This window comes from Jaculus jaculus, chromosome 14, assembly GCF_020740685.1.
Source record: "Jaculus jaculus isolate mJacJac1 chromosome 14, mJacJac1.mat.Y.cur, whole genome shotgun sequence".
Lineage (NCBI taxonomy): Eukaryota > Metazoa > Chordata > Mammalia > Rodentia > Dipodidae > Jaculus > Jaculus jaculus.
Window position 1 is genome coordinate 67118074 of NC_059115.1, and position 17806 is coordinate 67135879.

Genomic DNA, 17806 nt, shown 5'->3' on the forward strand with positions numbered 1-17806 from the left:
CATTTAATGAGCATCTACCTTGTATTGGACAGCAGGTAAGCCACCTTGTGAGGAGGACACTTAAGTAAGATTCGGTCCATGTGTTGGGTAGGTTCACTCCTTTGGGTAGTGGTCTAGTGTAGCCTGGGTTAACCTTCAAGAGTATTAACCATGTTCGTGCTTAGAATGAGGACCTTCCCCCACTTACTCTGGTGATCTTGAGAAATCTTCCTGCATTATCATCTATAGACTTGGAGACATACACTTCCTTCCTTTCAGACAGTTTATAATATAAAAACATTCACATGGCCACAGGTAGAGCATCTCTTTTCTCTAAGCCTTGCCCCCAGCCCCTTCCCCAAAGGGCATTTTAAAGACTAGTTCCTGGGCTCTTCCACCTTGTATGATCCAGACACCTACCAGCTACCAGAAGGAACTTCCTGTAACATGAAACAGTCTGTGTGGGATGGTCGGGAGGGGAAAGAAAAAATAAAGTGCTATTGATAGTGAAAAGCTGAAAATCAGTGATTTTACTCAATGGCCTCATTTTAAAGCCGAGGGAACTTGGGCACAGAGCGGGACTACTGTTCAAGGCCAGTGACAGAGCTGGGACCCCAGATACCAAACGGTGAGTTTCCCACCATGCAACACTGCCTCCCAGGGTGGGGAGTACCAAGCAACGGCCAAGACCTCTGTAAGTCTGGGGGCGGTGCCAGACCTCCTTGCCATGCCGTGCCGTGCCATGCAGAACATCACTAACCCTCTAATTGAGGAGTGGGGCTGGGCGTGACCTCGCTGAGAGCATGGTGCAGGAGTGGCGCGGACCCCGTGGGCATTCCAGGGCTCGGCTTGTATATGAAAAGCGAAAGAAATGGAACAAGAGATTCACACGTCAGTGAGTCTGCACAGAGGAGGACATCAAATGTCACCATTCCAGCAAACCAAGATGTCTCAACGCCCCATTATCTTGCTGCTCAAGGGCAGGCGAGCTCCCCGCTCTCCCACAAACATGTGCCAGACCAGACACCATCAGAACCTACCAAGTTTGCAAGGGCTCATGGGCACCATGGCCCCAGAGGAGGGGCCAGTCAGCACCCTCCATCCACCTCTCTCGGCTCTGGTCTCTGCGTTTTTCAAAGCTGCTGCCCGCCTGACAGCCTATGTGATCCTCACCGCCTCCTACACGAGTACAAGGGTCACGGTGTGTCACGGGGAAGAGCTGAAGGTTACGCAGCTGGTCTGAGGTCACGAGGCTAAGCAAGGCCCCCGATTCCATACTGCTCTAACATGGCCAATCCACAAACTGAAAAGCTGGAAAAGTGACCAATGCTTCAGCTGGGGTTCCAGGTCCCAGTCTACTCCCCTAGAAGGTGAGGCCTTGGGTAAGGCATGTTTTCACATTGTAACTCAGCTACTCCTCCACAAAAGCAGCAGCCAGGTTTGGATACTGGTTCTCTAGCTTACTAAAGTTGGAAGTCATAGGGTTGGGGAAACGGCTCAGTGGTTAGACATGCCTGCTTGCAAAGCTTGCCAGCCTGGATTCGATTCCCCAATACCCATGTAAGGTCAAATGCAAAAAGTGGCACATGCATCAGGATTTGGTTTGCAGTGACAAGAGGTCCCTGTGCATGAGTAAACACACACACACAAAAAAATACATAAATAAATAAAACACTTTTTAAAGTAGAAACTCAATGAGCTTCATGGCATTCTTTACCAAATATCTTACTAAATGTAATTTTACTCTTTGTAAGAAGAAAAGCTACTGTCAAGATGTTTTATGGACGTTATGAAATGTGAGATCATCACCAAAGACATATGACTTTATGAATAAAATTGAGCTGCTGAATGAAGCATGAATAACCAGGGGGATATTTCTCCTTATCCTAATCTGCCACTTGAACATTCCATATGTCACATTCAAGATCGGCAGAGAAAAATAAGCAAATATTTTAGGCTAAAGCATTTTAGGGGAGATACAGACAGCATACGATTATGTTGTATGATAAACATTTTAGATTCATAGGATGGCTTGAAAGGAAGATAGAAACTTCTCCCCGAAGCCAGAAATGAGAGAAGTTAAAGATGAAGGCCGAGGAGGAGGAATACAGCTGGCCATCCAGGGGGACATCGGAGCAAACACAAGCCTCGGAGCTGAGGTCTAACTTCCCTCCCAAGGACCCAGCCAAGATTATCATCTTTTGGCATGTCCAGAAACTATGTTGATTTACTGCAAAGAACTATAGATTCCCCCTATGTCCCCCCAAAAGATTTTCCTGTAGTAAGTCACAGAGCTATCCTCAACAAGGAAGTGCTGTATAGAAACACACACTGTTCCTGCAACCTGTGTCCAAATTCCAAATCTAACTTAACAGCAGCCACTCTGGAATCCCAACTAAACTACCAGAGAGGTAGTGCAATTAATAGCTTTCAGACATGCAAGAACTAAGAGAGCTCAGTTCCTGAGGCCCTCGTGGAAAGGACCACTAATGCATATATATACTTCAGCATGAAGGAAACACAGTCCTATAGAAAGGAATGGAAACAATAGGGGATAATGGAACCAGTAAATCATGTTATAAAACCCAAGGATTGACTCTTACAAAGCAACGGGGCATAATTGAGAGAAGCAGGCAATAGCAGGGGCCATGAGGGTAACGTGGCACTTGGAGGGGTATTCGACATCATTTTCTCGTTTAGAAAGAGAATGAAGCTGAATGGAAGAAGCCACTGTGGCTGAATTCACACCCACATCTCCCAAATGTTCCCTCAGGTCCAGCCTGTTGGCAGCATAGCCTCTTCCAGGACTCAAGGTAAACTTCATTCACAGTTCTTTCTGCCCAAGAAAACAGTGGCCAAGTTCTGGTCCTGACTCTTCAATGGGTGTGGTGGTTTCAATGTGACTGTATGTCCCACAGCCTCAGGGATGCATTTGATTTTTGACTTTTTAATATTTTGTTTATATTTATATATTTATTTGACAGACAGAGGAGAGAAAGAGGACAGAGAGAAAGGGAGAGAGAGCACACAAGGGTCTCCAGCTGCTGCAACTGAGCTTCAGATGCATGTGCCACCTTGTGCATCTGGCTTACATGGCTCTTGGGGATTGGAACCTGGGTCCTTTGGTTTTGCTGGCAAGTACCTTAACCACTAAGCAATTCCTCAAGCCCAGGGACTATATATGTGTGTGTGTGTGTGTGTGTGTGTGTGTGTGTGTGTGTGTGTATAAATTTTTAATTGAGACAGAGAGGAAGAAAGAGAAAGAGAGAATGGGCATACTAGGGCCTCTATTCAGTGCAAACAAATTCCAGATGCATGTGCTACCTTGTTCATCTGGCTTACGTGGGACCTGGAAAATCAAACCTGGGTCCTTAAGCTTCACAAGCAACCACTTTTAACTTCTAATCCATCACTCCAGCCCACGATTTTTATCATTATTATTATTATTATTATTATTATTATTATTATGGTTAAGCTTCCTACTTAAGTCTCCAACAGCTTACTGGAGGAGGTGTCACTGGGGGTGGATCGTGTGTAGTCCAGCCCCTTAGGTGTATAAAGAGCCAGTTTGAGCTCTGGCTGTTCGTGCTTATTGGCTGTTGGTTTTTCTCTCTCTGCTGTGGATGCTGGAGTGAGACAGCTTCCTTGGAAGTGATGGAACTTGTCCTGGCTTCTGTAAGCCTGAAATAAACCCTTTCCTCCCATTAGTTGCTTCTGGTCAGGTGTTTGTCCCAGCAACTAAAAATGAATAATGGGCATTCTTGGAACTCTGCTGATTAGCAGGCCCTGGGTAGAGGATAGAAACCCTCAAGGGCTGACTGTGTACACATCTTCAGGAAGCCAGGGTAAACACCTTCCTGTCTAACATCCCAGTGCAACTTGAGCTCCATCTCCAGATTCTCCTGCTTCTGGGTCTTCAGTGGTTGAAAGCACTGTGGTCCAATAGAATTTTCTAGAATGATGAAATGTTTTACACCCATGTTCTTCTTAATGGTGGCCAGTGGCCACATGCAAATACTGAGGATCTGAAATTTGACTAAAGAAACCGGAAAACAACTGTACATTTGATTTAGTTTCAGTTAATTTAAACAGATCTGGGCTGTGGCTATTGTGTTTGATGACATAGTTCTAGAGGGTGGCATTACATTTTCTTGCAGGAAGCTCTGGGGTGATCTTCCATCTTCTTCCACCCTAGCATGAGGGCAGGCAGGAGGCCCCCACACCAAGGGTTCAGGGTAGTCCTTCTTGCTAGGATTATTTGTCCCCAGGACTTCTATCTGTTTGGACAATAGCCCTCACGGGTTGGTCTGACAGCTCTTACTCTGCCTGGAATGAGCTCGTAGACCACAGTCCATCAAACTTTCATGTGTATGTAAATCAAAGATGTGTGTGTTTGTGTGTGTGTGTGTGTGTGTTAAAATGTAGGTTCTGAGCTGGGCGTGGTGGCGCATACCTTTAATCCCAGCACTTGGGAGGCAGAGGTAGGAGGATCACCATGAGTTTGAGGCCACCCTGAGACTCCATAGTGAATTCCAGGTCAGCCTGGGCTAGAGTGAGACCCTACCTCGGAAAAATAAAAAATTTTTAAAAAGTAGATTCTGATGGGCAGGTTTGTGATGGGGCTTGACATCAAATGCTGCTGGCCTAAAGGCAATTTGGGTGGTGAAAGGCTTCATACTGTACCATTCCAACTCAAGGGGATTCTGGGAAAGTCAAAACTGGGCATAGGGAAAAGATCAGGAGGATGAGGAAGGGCTGTGGACAGGCAGAGCACAGTATTCTCAGGGCAGTGACTCCGCTCTATTTGACACTATGTCGAGCACATGACATTACATATGCAGCTGAACCCATAGAAAGTCCAACAATGAGTGGACTAACTTGGATGCCACTTATGGGCTGTAGTTAACATAGGCTTCAATACTGGCTCTTTTAACTTCAACAAAAGGACCACTCTGACAAAAAATTGAGTAAACTAAGGGAGCATGTGAGAGAAGCTGAGAACTCTGAATTTCCTGCTTGCTTTAAAAAAAATTTAGAGAGAGAATGAGAGCTAGAAAGGGGGGGAAAGAGAGAGAGAGAGAGAGAGAGAGAGAGAGAGAGAGAGAGAGAGAGAGAGAGAAAGGAAGAGAGAATTAGTGCCCCAGGGCCTCAGCCACTGCAGTCAAATGCCAGATGCTTGTGCCACCAGGTGGGTCTGTGCGACCTTGTACTTGCCTAACCTTTGTGCATCTGGTTTATGTGGGGATCTGGAGAGTCAAACCTGGGTCCTTATGCTTTGCAGGTAAGCACCTTAACCACGAAGCCACCTCTCCAGCCCTCCTGCTTGCTATTCCTGTAAGCCTAAAACCACTCAAAAAATAAAGCATATTAATCAAAGACTCACCCCCAATTAAAAACTCTTGTCCTAGCAAACAGAAACTAGGTCTTCTTTGCCATCCTTCCGCTCACCCCACAGTGGCCAGCCGCTGTCCAGAAGAGTGGACAGGAACTCGGTGCGCTGCTGTTGATTCACTTAGAAGCAGAGCCTGCCGTGATAGCTGGCACAGAGCAGGTGCTCCATAAACATCTGCTGGCTGTGGAAACATAAGGCAGGAGTTCCAACCAAAGGGCTCCTCTGGGAGTTCCTGGAGATAGGCACTGGGTTGATCCCACTCGAGCTGGCGTAGCTCAGGTGGTCGCTTCCCAAGGGTCTCACTAGCACCTGCTCTGGCTACTCTGGGTGACACCTCTCTGCTGAAGGACACTGAAAAACTCTCAGGGACAAGAATGTCACCCCACTCACCCCCAGCCCTGCTGCTGCACCATCAAGCACGCACACACGCATCCTGAAGGTCTGCTCGCGTCATCACGTGGATGTGACTGCCGCTCTTTCCTCTGTCAACTCGCTCCCCCCCCCCCCCCCCCCGCCGAGCTCCAGCCACAGCCACCCATAACGTCACTGCTGGTGTGCTTCCTCACGTGTCCCTCCAACACTGGGGTCCCCTCCATCCTCTGCAGACAGATGCCACTTGGTTGGCCTCCTGAAACTCAAAGTCATTGCCCATGGGACTCCACTTCTTTCCTCACACTCCCTCTGTCCCCCATTCTTTCTAGAAATCTGAAAAGGCTGTACACACCATCTTAGCCAACCTTGTCACATCAACGTAGGGGCAGAAGACAAGCGAAAGGTGAGTCCATGCCACCTAGAAGCATACGGGAGGTGGGGCGAACCTGAAGGTCACAAGGGATCAGCTTCCTGCTCACAGCCTCACAAACAGTACAAAGAGTGGGCATTCAAACAGCTGCTCACTCCAAAACGCACACTGTTCCCTGCCCCGCTTTGCCATCTGAGCCGTCTCCTGGAGTCACAGCTTTCTTCATGCCAATCAATGCCATGCTCAGAAACATTCAATAGCACCCTAGAGACCACTGAACGAAGGCCGCATTCTTCGGTTTGGCCATCATGGTTACAAAAGAGGGGAATTTAGCTTGTGTTTTAAAGCCAGATTTCATATGACTGCCTGCCACAAAGTCTATTCTTTGTTACAATGCACTGTGGCCATTTTCTGTATGCACAGAGACGTTCTTACTTCTGGTCCTTACTTGTTTCCAAGTAGCCTTCCTCATCCTTCAGGTACCAAGTCACAGACGGCCTACTGCATACTGCCTCCAGGACAGGTAACTGTCCTCCTCTGATTGTTGGTGTTCCTTTATCTACACTGCTATGTGGTACCTATCCACCCATGCACCCCTTCACCCTACTATCATGCACTGGCCCATTCACCCACTCATCTGACCATCTACCCCAATCACCTGTCCAGCTAGTCACTCACTCACCCATCCATATTCCTACTCCTGCCAGCACCCATCCACCCATTCACCTCACCCATCTGCCTACCTGTTCTCTTCCAACATACCCATCCAGCTAATCATCTACACATTCATCCTCCACATGCCCACCACCATCCATCCATCCATCCATCCATCCATCTGTATGTCCATCCATTCACCTTTCCATCCGTCTGCCCACCTATCTACCTTACATCCATCTGTCCCTCTGTTTAACCATCTAGTATGGACGAGGAGATTCTTATGGGCCAGGCTTTGCCCTGGGTACTAGGGGGTTCACAATAGACAAGGTAGACACATTATTTATATGGAAGCGATATTCTAACTGAGAAGATGAAGAGCAAACACATAACCAATAAACATATCAGACAATCTGTGCATAAAAGAAAGCAGGTCTCTGTTCAAATCATGAGTGGCATGTCTGCACTCAGCTGGCCATTGACCAGCAGCATGAGGAAGCCAGCCACGGGATGTTGTGGGAAAGTGGCCCAAGCAGAACCTGGGATGACCAGGGCCACGTGGACCTGGAGGCAGGCCCCAGAGGGCTCCTTGACCATGGCCAAGGGGAGCAGTCTGGATTTTGATCCTACACGGGAGTCCGATGTGCTGCAAGGTCCTGCTTTAATCTGAAACCGATGGGGCTGGGAAGCGGGGCAGTCAGGATTGGTGCAACTGGTCGTGATGGAGAAATGGGGTCAGGATGCTCTCCTGCCATGGGAGCCACGAAAGCCAATATAGTATACAGGAGGCAACGGTCTATAACAGGCAAGCCAAGATCCCTTACTCTGTGAGGATGAGGCTGGGCTACACCATCCAGAAGGAGAGCACTGTGCCTACCAGGGAGGTCTGTTACAGCCCAGTGAGGGGCACAGAGACCCTGGGGTAAACTGTTGCTGGTAGCAGGGCAAGGTCATGGTGTTAGGGTTGCCACCCTGCCAGAGGGAGAAAGCTGGTATTCAAGAGTCATGCCCGGGGGTAATTCCTTGGCCTCGGTACTACAGACATGGGGGCTTGGGGGCTTTGTTTTTTTTTTTTTTGTTTGTTTTGTTTTTCGAGGTAGGGTCTCATTCTGGCCCAGGCTGACCTGGAATTCACTATGGAGTCTCAGGGTGGCCTTGAACTCTCGGTGATCCTCCTACCTCTGCCTCCCGAGTGCTGGGATTAAAGACATGTGCCACCACGCCCGGCTGGCTTGGTGGCTTTTTGTTCTAGGGCTATGCTGTGGATTAAGCCACTAGCATCTCCAAATATTATGACAAAATGTATCTCTAGACATTGCCAAGTGTCTCCCAGGAGGCAAAATTTCCGTGGTTGAGAAGCACTGTCCTAATGTCAGAACTTCTCTCCCCTCACTTTACTAAAGCTTCAAGCCAAGCCCTGGTGAGAGGTATAGGGGCAGAGCTTAGAATCCCATGAGGCCCTACTGCATGTAGGGAGGTCAGGGAGGTTTGGGGGGACCGCCTGGGATTTCCACATGTGTGCACTGAGTAAACACAGAGGTGAGCCTGCACAAGCTTCAGGTGATGCGCCAGTAATTGGAGTAGAATGTACAATGTACGTTACGACAAAAGCCGATACTCTTCAGAGGAAGATACGAGAATTGAATTCTACAGCATGTCTATTGTACATGGTATACAGGCAAAAACGAACAGGCCTGCCAACAAACAGAAAAGCAGGATCTTTGTTCTTGAAACAAAGACTTGATATTTAGCAGACTTTACCTATTATAAATAGATCCAAAGAACTAAAAGAGAACATATTCAAAGAATGGTGGTGGGAAGCTGGTGAGTCAGGATCCCTCTATAGGGCTTCCCGGGAGTGCTATGGGAGGAAGGGAAGAGTGCCGTGGTGGTTTGACTGTGAGATGACCCCCATGGGCTAATGTACTTGAATGCTTAATCCCCAGCTGGTGATGCTGTTCCGGAAGGCTGCGGAACCTTTGGGAGGTGGGGCCTTGCTGGAAGAAGTGTGACTAGGATGGGCCTTGAGGTGTTACAGCCAGGCCCCATGTCCTTGTTCTGCCTCTCTCTCTCTCCTTCTTCCCTGGTAAGCACTGTGAGGCAGGGTGGGGGTCTGTGTACCTCTGCCCCGTGAGGGCCCTGCATGAAGCTGTGGAGGTGAACTCTAAGTGGCAATGGAGACCTCGGGATGTTGGAGAAGCTAGAGCCGCTGGACATCTGCCAAGAAAAGCTGCAGGCCTGGAGTAGATCCAGCTCATGAGAGGCTGAGAGCAGTACAGCTGCAGAGGCAGAGCTGCCCAAGCCTTTTGGAGCCCAGAGGGTTTCATCGCCCAGTCCCAGCTACCACATGTGGAGCTATAGGATTTAATATTTGCCCTGATGGGTTTTGGTCTTGCTTGGGTCCAATCTTTCCTTGTTGTTCTGTCGTTCCTTCCCTCATAGAGTGGGGACGTTTATTCTGAGCCATTATAGTTTAGAAGTTTGTAACGTGTGCTTTGATTTCAGAGGGATCACAATTAAGAGACTGATTTGAGACTTTGGACTTGTGAGCAATGTTGGAAGTGGTAAAAATCTATGGAGACTTTTCAAGTTAAATGAATGCAATTCACATCATGAGATGGTCATGAGTGCGTGGGGCCAGGGGCATGTAGTAGTTTGAATGTAAAATGTCTCCCACAGATACACGTGCTTGAATGTTGAACCCCCCCCCCCAGACAGTGATACTGGCTGGATAGGTCATGGGTCCTTCAGAAACTAAAGCCTTACTTTCTGAAGCCTATCACGGAGGGCAGGCCTTGAGCTCTGACAGTCCACTTCCACTTGCTGTTCTCTTTCTACTTTGCCCTGCTAACGTGACAACGTGACTCAGACTTCCCTTTTCAGGCTGCCGTGCTGGCCCTCCCATGACGGACGAGACACTCTGAAACTGAAAGCCCAACTAAACCCCTGCGCTTTCACAAGATGCTTCTGGTTGGGCATTCTGTCCCAGCAATCAGAAGGTAACTGACACAGTTATGAGCCGCAGGGTGCCAGGGGCCGACCTTGAAGCAGGCTCTGTTCGCTCGGAGGAGGCTGGCCTTGCCTCGGAGGTTAAGAATGCTCTGAATTCAGAATGTTCAAACCTGGTATAATCTCAAAGCGAGGCTCTGGCAAATTAGAGCAGATGGGCCAAAAGAGAGTGGAGAGAAGGAGGGAGAGATGGAAGGAAGAAAAGAGGGAAGGGAGAGAGGGAGGGCGGGAGAGAAGAAGAAAGGAAGGTGGGAAGGAAGGAAGAAAGGAAGGGAGCCTCAACAGAAGACTACGGGGAGTTGTCCCAAAATGGAGGCAAATGGTCTCCCTGGCATAGAGAGAGCCAATCAAAGGAAGCTGGGCAAGTTACGGCCAAGGTGGTTTCTGCACTGGTGAAGACAGAACCGGCCTGCTGCTAAGATCCCAGGATTCTGGCGAGGTAGTCACGCAGAGCAAAGATGACCAGCCCGGGTGATCGAATGTGGCAGCTGCAGCCTTGTGGCCTTTGCAGCCAGGGCGCGCTCCTCTGGGCTCCGGGGCTGGCCTCGCAAGCTGCAGCTTCTCAGAGCCTCAGTGCCCTCATGTGTAAGGTCATTAGTACATGAAGGTTTAAAAGCTTATAGCGCATGAGATTTTTTTTTTTTTTTTTTTTTTTTTGCTCAAATATAGCACTTAGCCCCATGTCTGGAACATGATGATTTTCAATAACCACTTGTTGATTGAGTGAGTTGGATACATTAAATGAAAAATGTATAAAGCACACGTCCCGGCATGGGTCTGCCATCCACAAGCAATGATGAGTGTTGGTACCGTTTTTCTGGAGCTGGAGATGGAACCCGGGGTCTTGTTCAGGCTAAGCACATGCTCCTCCACTGAGCTCCAACCAAGCCTCACCACCCCCAGTACCATTCTTCTGATGGGTCCTCTAGCAGTTCTTCTACTGCCAACATTGCCCACACAGCTGAGAACCAGAAGTCACAAAACTTCACCCCAGGCAAAGCGGGGCTTCCAGCTCTCCAATTTCACAGACCTTCGCAGTGCCCAGAGGCCCAGGGCAGCACACAGCAATTCCAGTTCCGTATGTGGGCCACTCACAAAGAATGTTCGAGGGCCACAGAGATAGGAAGCTGCCACTGCCTTTCTTGGGTGTGCACGCTGGGTGAATGTTGCCCCCTTTAATTCCCAAGGGATGGCCCGGCACTGTCCTCCCCCACTGTATTGCTGACATGACTGCGCCTCTCCCAAGACACCGGACGCTCCCTGAAGAGAAGAGCTGTGAATGGTTGGGTACCTGTGCTGCCCGGACCACAAGTTCCTGTTGTTGAAACAACCATCTTTCCATGGAATCAAATGACTTAAGGGGAACTTTGGGGATTTTTTTTCAGCTCCCTTATTGGTGAGGTCGGCAACATTTAAAAGAATGCATCTGATGTCTCCTAAGTCAATGTTAATAGGCATGTTTAGGCCTGAAAGTCTGGCAGCCAGGAGGCCCAGCGCTCCTTTGGGTCTGACCCTCTCAGGATCAGAGTCCACTGCCACCAGGTGGCAGCAATCCCCCGGCCACATCTACTAGGTTCAGAAGGTGGGACATTGAACCAGGGTCTTGTTTATCCTAATTTGTCCTCCTGTGGAGTAAAAGAGGCAGGGGAGGTGTGGTGTCCTCTGGTCTACCCGAGTCCCAGAATTTGGACACCTTGGCCTCGGGCCCTCCACACAGAGGAGACAGCCCGGGGGTGGGGGGGACGAAATGGTGCACCAGTGCCCTGGGAAAGCCGGTTCCCGATTTGGATCTGTGACAGGCCTCTCTGTTCTCGCTCTGAAAACACACACTCGAAACACAATGAAGAGTGAGAGTGGCAGGAATCTGGGGCAGGGACAATGTGATTTCTTGCAAGACCTCCTTGGCTCCCCAAAGACTGAAAAGACAGAAAGTAAAAATCTGAGGGGGGGAAAAATGGAGTGGAAGCACTTCACACTTCAGAGAGAACACAGGGCTGACAGCGAAGACAAATAGATGTTTAGAAAGTTATAACAGACCACGGAATGCAAATCGTGGGGGGACAAAGAGGGCACACTGCTGCGTCGCTTCAAGTTCTTGACGAGAAACTTAATTTACTGGATCCACAATGAAAGCATTTGGTGCTGAGTTTCAAAGTCCCCCTCCCTTGGGCTGCGAGGCTCTGACTTGTCCTTCCCGGAGCTAGAAACACACGGGCCAAAATGAGGGGTGCCACGGGTGTTCCTAGAGCCCTACAACAGGCCAGACCCCGCTAGGCACCAGAGAGGAGAAGCACAAGGACTCTGGCATGCGGGCGCGCCTGTCCCTCACTGTGAGCCCACGCGGGGGACCTCTCACCCCAGCGCAAGCGAGAACCTTGAGCGCAGACGGGGCAGAGGTCGCCCAGCTGGACAGGGGCAACAGAGTGACACAACCCCTCAACCCCAGATTCCGCAGCAAAGCCGACTCTTCCCGAAGAGCATGGCCACACACCCCCAAGTGCAGCTACGCCAACCCACCAAAACACAGGACAGTGGCTTACCTGGAGTGCCAAGCTTCCTTCTAAAAAACTGTTTACTGAGCATTTACTTCGGTGAAGGCACTGTGCCAGGGATAGGGAATGGAACCGATAAGTTCTCTGTCCTGCTGGGTTGGCACTCGAGTGGGCAGAGAACTGTGATCCGACACCAACGGTGTTTGGGATGCAGTCAGTGGGGGAGATAGACCAGCCAGGGCCTGGACAAGAGGTGCCAGGGTGGCCAGCCGGCTTTTTGGCAATGGGAATACATACAAATAACAGGTTACCACCACCTGTGGTCGACAGACCCAAAGGACAGAGAACCTCTGGTCTCTCTCCAGCCCATCTCCCTGTTGTAAAGAGAAGACCCAGGTGGGATGAGGTAGGACCTTCCTCTCCCCCAGCTGTGGGCTCCCTACACTGCTCATCCCTGGGTGGAGGCCTGCAGCTGCTATGGGTGGAGACCTCTAGCAGCCCCTCTGCTGTCTCCAGAGATGAATGAGCACCCAGGGCTTTGGTTTTAAGACTATCTTAAAGAAACTGGGTTCCTCACTCAAGGCTAGCCAAATGCCAGGCTTAGTGTCACCCTGTGAGGACTTTTCCTTGTAGCATACATATATTATGAGACTGCAAATCAAACCTGCTTTGAGGGCTGGGAAGATGGCTTAGCAGCTAACGCGCTTGCCTGCAAAGCCTAAAGACCCATGTTGGACTCTCCAGATCCCACGTAAGCCAGACGTGCAAAGGTGAGGCAAGTGCAAGGTCTCACATGCCCACTAGGTGATGCAAACATCATCTGGAGTTTGATTTCAGTGGCTGAGGCCCTGAATGCCAATTCTCTCTCTCTCTCATTAAAAAAAAAACTGCTTTGAGATTCTTGTGGTGCAGTTTGAAGTGCAAATGGGAAACTAAGTCAGACCACTACTTAAACAAACAAAACCTGGGCCCCACCTAAAGGAGGCGCTACTTGAGTTCATGATTCAGAAATGACAAACTCTTTGCTAGAAGAATATTTTCAAACATCTTTCACTGAACAAGCACTTTCTGAGCACCTACTACGTGTTGGTTAGCACTGGGCTAGCCAGGACCTGCGGATGGCATGGGCAAGGTAGACATGGGGATTTGCTCCCAAGCTGCCCCTTCCACCGGAGCCTCCCTGGCCACCCTGTTGCAAACCGAGGCTCCCTTTCAGCAATCCTGCTCCACCGCCACACCATGTCTGCAGGGGACGCCACCCAGCAGGTTCTGCGCTCTGCTCTTTTCATCCCATTTCTTGCCTTTCCCCTAAGTACACTCTCGGGCCCATGGAGCGGGGCTTGCCATGTACTGGCTGCTACACCTTCAAAGCTACAATGATCTCTGATACCAAGTAAATACCTGTTGAAGAAACAGATATTGAGCAAATAAAAACCACACCCATAATGCACACATATAATTAAATAACTACCTCACTGTGAATATCGGTGCTTTGGAAAATGGGTAAGAGAGTCTAGGGTGGCACACGCTGGCAGACGGCAAGGACTTTGCTGAGGAAGCCATACCTAAACAAAATCTTAAGGGACAAGTCAATGTTAAGCACAGTAGCAGAGAAAAGGGAGTCTGGGGAGAACAAGGGAGTGTTCCCAGTAAAGGGATAGCAGGTGTAAAGGCCCTGAGGCAGAAAGACAGAAAGAAGGCCATGTTCTGGTCCAGAGAAAGAGAGAGAGAGAGAGAGAAATCTCCTAGAAGACTTTGGGGCCCTCAGCATTTAGAATTATTCAAGTAACCATGAGGAACATTAGAAGGGATTTGAGCAATGTGAATGGATTTACATTTCAGAAAGATCACTGCTGTGGGCGGTGGGGGCGAAGGAGTGCCTCAGGAGGGACCAAGGGTCATTTGTTGTTTTTTTATTTTTTTATTTATTTATTTTTTTTTTGGTTTTTTGAGGTAGGGTCTTACTCCAGACCAGGCTGACCTGAAATTCACTATGTAGTCTCAGGGTGCCTCAAACTCACGGAAATCCTCTTACCTCTGCCTCCCAAGTGCTGAGATTAAAGGCGTGTGCCACCATGCCAGGCTCTTTTTTATTTTTTAAAAAAATATGCTTTATTTATTCATTTGAGAGAGAAAAAGAGGTAGGGAGAGAGAGAGTGTGAGAGAGAGAATGGGCACACCAGGGCCTCCAGCCACTGCAAACAAACTCCAGATGCATGCGCCCCTTGTGCACCTGGCTTACGTGGGTCCTGGAGAATTGAACTGGGATCCTTTGACTTTGCAGGCAAATGCCTTAACCGCCAAGCCATCTCTCCAACCCTCGGGGGGGGTCATTTCCATAGACCAGATCAGAGACTCCTCTAGCTGCCAAGTGGGAGAGGGCAGCTGCCTGGACAAGGCCCATGGCAGCAGACCTGGAGAATAACATGGATGTAACTGGTGTCAGGTGGGCTTCACATGTCTGGAACATGCCTGAAGATGTTCTCTACGGGGCTGGGTGATGCTTTATTCTATGCCGGGATATGGAGCTCCACGCAGACTGACGCCCAGGTCATTTGCACAGCAGTGGGGTTCGTGGGCCACGCCTGCCTCTCTCTGAGGGTCTACAGTTCTGAAGACTGTATCAGACCCCGCAGGACATATTCTCTGTGCACTCCGCACAACACCTCATTCAGGCTGGCCTCGGTCTGCATCCCAAGGGGGCACAGCTTCTTACTCTGAACTTCGAGGCTGGAGGGAGGAGTGTGCTGGGGTGCCCTTCCCACCCAGAGAGACGTGGGCAGCCTGGTCCAGCTGACCCCTTCAGACTGCCTGAGCAAGGGGGGGGGACTCCTCCTTCATTCTCTCTTGGTGACTAAATGACCATATCTCTGGATATAACTGCTTCTGAGCCGTGTGGGTGCTTTGGTGAGGGCCTGAATGTGTGGGTGGCTTTGGGACCCCCAACACAGAAGTTCACATAGCTTCTGTGTTGGTTACTCAGTTGAGACAGTCACACCTGTTTCTGCTTCGAAGCAGGTCCCCAAGCATGGCGGTTTCTGGTAACACTTTGTGGAAGGGACCAAAGGCTGCAGTGAGCTAGGAACCAGGAGAAACTAGGGTTCTAAATCCACCCGGAAAACTACTGATAGGATTTTGCCCTTGTGGTGTCTCGGTGGGGAAACTGAGGAACAGAATAGGAAAAAGAAGGAATGTGTTCAAGGTTAGGATGAGGGGTAGAACCAGGAGAACCCATGTCCTGACTCCCAGCCCATAAAATATCCATAAAATATCCTTGCAATAAATTATCTTATCCATAAAATATCCTTGCAATAAATTCTGGCCTAGCAGTCAGGACTGAAGAGACAGGCAAGTAGGATATTGGGGTGATCACAGCAGAAGAGCTTAATGGTGAGTGACTTGGCCTCATTCTGTTCATTTGTATTCTAAATCTGTGTGTGCACATACGTGTGTGTAAAGCTCTAGAGTTGTAGACGCCAACTGGACTTTGCCGACACTTTCCAACCGTCGGAATCGTCTCCGAGGCACTTAGTGGTAAGAGGCCCCAGGACCATCTGGAGCCTGCATCATTAACGAGTGTGCAGGTATCCTGATGATCAGCAAAGGTGGGAGGCTCTGGAGGAAGCTCAGGATACCTGGCTACCACAAAGGCCAGGAGAAAGTGCTGAAACCTGTCCGGGATCAATACAGGAAGTGTGGACGGAAGGCAAGAGGACCGGCCAGCAGTGGGAGACCAAAGCCACTGCTGTCACTGAGCCTGTGCTGTCAGAGGTGGGGCTGCCAGGCCAATTTCCTTCTTCCTGGGGACCCTGCCTGCGATGCAGGTGACTGGCGGCACCCTGCGCTGCAAGCGAGCGTGGCAAGCGGAGACAAAAATCAGCACACGGCCCACTCCACTGGCCTTGTCACTCACCACAACGGGTACATTTGAGCCATGCTAATTAACCATAAATACTTCCACTCACGCTGCCTGAACAGGGAGGAGGGGGGGAGCCAGAAGACACAGACTTGAGACTTCCTGCAAGCTCTCCATGCTAACTGGAAGTTATACACAGACCCCATGCGATCCATGTAGGATTAAGAGGAAAAATAGGCACTTCTTCCACCCAGGTATCTCCTCTGAGCAAGTGATTCTGCATCATGGAATTACCTGGAACCTTTAAAGAGATGTAGGTACCTGACACTCACTCTCACAGAGTTTATTTTAGTTGGTGGGCTAGGATCTGGGAAGTAGGATTTTCAAAAGCTCCCTGGAGGCGTCTGACATGAAGCCAAAGTTGAGAACCTGTGGGCTTGGCTGGTGACATGCTCACTGACGTCCCTTGTTGAACGTACCTTGCCATGTGCCCCCATGGATGGGCTCAGGCATGAACGCTCACTACCCAAGGCTCAGGACAGCCCAGAACCTAACAAAGACAATGTGGAGGCGAGCCAATTTCTCCAGTTCACGTGTGTGCGGGCGCGCGTGCATGCTATCCCTACCACGAAGAGCAGCTTTTCGCCAAAGCATACTGTGGCGGGGGTCTGTGATGCCAAGGAAAGGAAAATGTGTCTGTGACTTTTAGGTGTGAGTACAGGCAACAAACCTCAGGCAATCCTAGACATTTTGTCGTACGACGGCAGAGCTAGCTGCAGATATCACTGCACCCATCTAAAAATCCAAAATCCTAAAACGGGAAATTTGTGGAACACCAACATGTCGCCGCAAGCAGGAAAGCTCATGCTGTGGAACTCTTTCTTGCATGAATCAACTAAAAGCATTGCATAGAGTCATCTACAGGCTATGTGGACAAGTATACACGAAACAAATGAATTTCATGTTTAAACTTGGGTATTATCCCTGAGATATTTCATTATGTAGATGTGTCCCAAAATTCAAAGAACTCCCAAATCTGAAACACTTTTGGTTCTAAACATTTTAGATAACGGAAATTCAGCATGTGGCTCTCAGGCCTGCTGTGGGACCGCGCTGTTGAAGGTACGAACAAAAGGAGCCACCTACGTTACCACGCGTACACTTACCTCTTCAAGTGGTCTAGTATTTATGCCTTATATATTCAGGTTCTTATGTGGTTAATTGATGTCTTGGACACTGTTACCCCAAAGAGTCCACAGGCTTCCTTCTACCTGTCTAAGAGGCCAGTGAGAGTCGGTGGCTAGTGGTTGGGGCAGCAGCGTTTCCCAGCGGTCGTGGGTAAGACCTTGAGCAACAGCCCTTACCTGTGGGTCAGAGAGCCGGGAAAGGTCAGGGTACAGGTAGAAGTTGATGCCCCCAGAGGCCCCTGGCAATGTGACCCCTCGGATCAGGAGGATCAGCAGCATGACATAGGGGAAGGTGGCGGTGACGTAGACGACCTGCCGGGGGAGAAGAGAGAGGAGAGGATCAGGAAGGGGCGAGCGACCGTGACAGGCTTATTTCACTTAGCACAGTATCCCTGATGTGTGTCACAGACCGTCCTTGGTGAAGTCCGCCCCGGCGTCTCATGGTACGGGGACATCACACTTTCTTCATCCACACCTACACAGCCCGGTCCAAAT

General features: G+C 49.6%; 1 protein-coding gene across 2 annotated transcripts in view; it reads right to left on the reverse strand.

Annotated features, from left to right (window-relative positions):
• The window catches only part of Slc6a11 (solute carrier family 6 member 11), a 142001-nt gene that overhangs the window by 54532 nt on the left and 69663 nt on the right, over window positions 1-17806 (reverse strand). For both annotated transcript variants that reach the window (XM_045133448.1, XM_004651601.2), the window contains exon 6: window positions 17489-17623. In XM_045133448.1, the coding sequence (XP_044989383.1) occupies window positions 17489-17623 (135 nt within the window). The remainder of the gene's footprint in view (window positions 1-17488; window positions 17624-17806) is intronic.